Source organism: Gossypium raimondii, chromosome 10 (assembly GCF_025698545.1).
Source record: "Gossypium raimondii isolate GPD5lz chromosome 10, ASM2569854v1, whole genome shotgun sequence".
In the NCBI taxonomy this organism is placed as follows: Eukaryota; Viridiplantae; Streptophyta; class Magnoliopsida; order Malvales; family Malvaceae; genus Gossypium; species Gossypium raimondii.
Window position 1 is genome coordinate 48,184,828 of NC_068574.1, and position 3,291 is coordinate 48,188,118.

Consider the following 3,291-nt stretch of genomic DNA (forward strand, 5'->3'; position numbering starts at 1 on the left):
ATATCTTTCTTGGTCTTTATTAGCTGTATCTGCCTGCAATTATAAGTTCTTTTATTATGAGAAGAACTATAGTTGTGGTATTCTTCATGTTTCAATGTTTTAGTTTTAATGTTAAAGGTTTCGGCCTTTCATATAATTTCTATGAGAAATCGTGCCCACAAGTTGAGGACATTGTCAGAAATGGCCTTCAGCCTATATTTCTCACCGATCCCACTTCTGCACCTGCGTTGTTAAGGCTTATGTTTCATGATTGTCAAGTTCAGGTACCAACGTTTGTAGCACACTGATTTACAACCATTGTTTGTTAATGGTTTACAGTGTTAATTTTACGATTATAATATATAGAGGCATAATAAAACTTGTGTTTCTTGCATGCATCAAAAACAGTCTTTATGTCACATTCTTTATTTTTTTATAATTTGATGGTGCACTCACATTTGACATATTTAATTAATTTGTTTGCCTCAGGGATGCGATGCTTCCATTCTAGTTGATCCAGGAAATGGAAATGAGGCAACAGAGATGGCTTCTAGTAAGAATTTGGGGATAAGAAAGAGAGAGATAGTAAGCATGGTTAAATCAATGGTGGAAGCTCAATGTCCCCAACAAGTCTCATGTGCCGATATTCTGATATTGGCAGCTCGAGAGGCCGTGGCGGTGACAGGAGGGCCTCGGATAAAAGTCCCATTGGGACGGCGGGATTCGTCTCACGCCCCTAGCCATCGACTGCCAGACGCATTGCTCCCTCCTGCAACAGCTGGAGTCTCTGAAATGCTTAATATTTTCACCAACAAAGGAATGAACCTTGAAGAATCTGTCGCCGTTTTGGGTATGTCTTCAACATAAGCATTTAATTTAAAGGATATATCTTGGTTACTTGTATTTTAAGCTTGGGTCTAACAGGTAAAAAAATAACGTTTAAATCTGTACTTTTTTAAGTTCATTATATGTATACATTAGGTTAAATCCAAACTATTAATGAGTTAATGATGTATTTGTGTTCAAAATATAATCGACATAGTTGATATTTAATATTCAAATTGATGGTTAAGTTAATGAAACAACTTAAATGATAGGCTTAAATCACAAAATAGTATTTAAATTATACTATTTTACCCAATACATATAAGCGTATTGTCACATATGGTACTAAACTATATTCCGTTATCTCAAGTGATATCTAAATTATACTTTGTTATCCAAATTATCTTAACCATTAAAAAAAACTCTTAACCAATCGCTTAGTGCCACATGACACTTTTAAAATTAAAAAAATCTCCCAAAAAAGTTAAATGTTATTACCTTTTAAGATCTTTTATAAACATATTCATCTCTTTTGTTTTTTACCCAAGGATTCTGATGACGAAAAATTTAAGAAGTTGTCGGAAAACTCTTCCAAACCTAGTTTCCAGCAACAAAACTTGATTCTGACGAGATTTTTTTCCCCCTATTTTTAAACTTTGACTTCAATTCCTTTCTTACCCTCAATTCAAAAACCATATATGTATTATTTTTCTTAAAAAAAAAAATTTCTCCTTTTTTATATATTTTGCATTAAATAATTAACGATGCTGAACAATTTACAATGAAAACAACCTAAATAAAGCATGGAACTCATATATTATGAAGAAGAGGAGTAAATAAAAAGGGAAGAGTATTGCAAAAGTGTATTAAAAGAGTTGGGAGGAGTTTTAATTTAATTAAATTTAATTCTACTCTTTTAACTTAATGTTAATTTAAAAATACTACGTGGATTAAATACCAACTTAGAAAAATATATATAATTTAAGTACGGTTTAAACTTAAATAAAATGATAATATTTTTACAATTCAATTAAATATTTATAAAATTTAAGAGGAATATAGAATTTGACTTATTTCTCCAATATGGAAATATGACACTGCTATCTTTAGTTTTGCAGGTGCTCACACGCTCGGGATAACGCATTGTTCAAACCTTCAGAACCGTTTATACAGTCGTAACAATGATGAGCTTAGAGGAATGGAACCTGGTTTTGCTGCATTTTTGAGGTTAACTTGTCAGAAAGGACCTTTAACCTCAAATTTAAGCTTCGTTCTGAATGACCCGACGCCGTTTTCGTTTGACAATGAATACTATGTAAATGCAATGAGAGGCCGAGGAGTACTAAAAATAGATGCTGAAATGGTATCAAACCCCAAAACAGCACATGTTATGAAACATTTCTCCATGAATGAGGCTGATTTCTTCCGAGCATTCTATTCTGCCTTTGTGAAGCTATCTCGCTATGGAGTTCTGACCGGGAAACAAGGTGTTATTAGAAAGAATTGCAACCAACTAAGCTGATTAGAAATTGTTGGGTTCCTTATTCACATCTACAGTAGTGAACCTTTTATTCTTTCTAATCTAACTTTGATTGTTGATAAATATTTGATCATCTTTGAATTATGTTTTTCCACTTTTTACTCAGTAAATTATGGCTAATATACCCAAAAGAAAATTTAAAGCAGGATAAAAAATAACAAAAACGGTAACAATAATTGTAAAATTAGAATCAATGTACGATATATATTTTGATACAAACATAATAATAATGGTAACCTAAATTGTAGTAAGAATACAAAATGACAATTATAGATATTAAATTAATTTTTCAGCCTAAAACTTATTTGAAATTTAATATTATCAAAATAAATATTGCATATTAATCCAGACATTTAAATTGATTCCTCAAAATTGAGTTTAGAAATTTTGAGGGTAAATTAAGAATTTTATGGTTCGGAAATTTTGAATTGTGGTAACTTGAAATTATTTTTGTCTACGGCTTTTTGAAAATTAAATATATTTTTGAAAACAATGCTGAAAAGACTTTCAATTTTGAAATAAGAATTTATTTGTAAAATGGTCTAAATTATGAGTTTTAAAAGGAAATTATACCAAAATTTAATTTTCACCCTATTTTTCCATTCATCTTTATAAAACCCAAGTTAGTCTCTCCACCATATTTTTGTTTTGTCGTCCATTGCATTCCAAAGCTCCTCTCATTCAATTTTGTTTCCCAAATTTAATTCTTAGATTTCTATCATTCCCCAAGCCATAAATTTCCATAGTATTTCAAGAAAAATATCCAAAAACACCATAGATTTCTTTATTGTTGAATTTTTTAGCTTTTCGGGTTTTCGATCAAACGTTCGATTTTTTGTCAACTAAGGTAACGATTCAATTCCTTATTAGTTTTTGATGTTATTTGATCTTGAGTTTTAGTCGTTAAATCGCATGTTTTAAATAAAAGCCGAAAATAAGATCGTTAA

General features: G+C 30.5%; 1 protein-coding gene across 1 annotated transcript; it reads left to right on the top strand.

The window, feature by feature from the left end:
* Positions 1 to 2,450, top strand: LOC105778376 (peroxidase 29). Its single transcript, XM_012602060.2, has 3 exons — positions 1 to 263; positions 469 to 829; positions 1,923 to 2,450. The coding sequence occupies exons 1-3, from the start codon at positions 57 to 59 to the stop codon at positions 2,324 to 2,326; spliced, it is 972 nt and encodes a 323-aa protein (XP_012457514.1). The 5' UTR covers positions 1 to 56; the 3' UTR covers positions 2,327 to 2,450.
* The last annotated feature ends 841 nt before the right edge of the window (positions 2,451 to 3,291 follow it).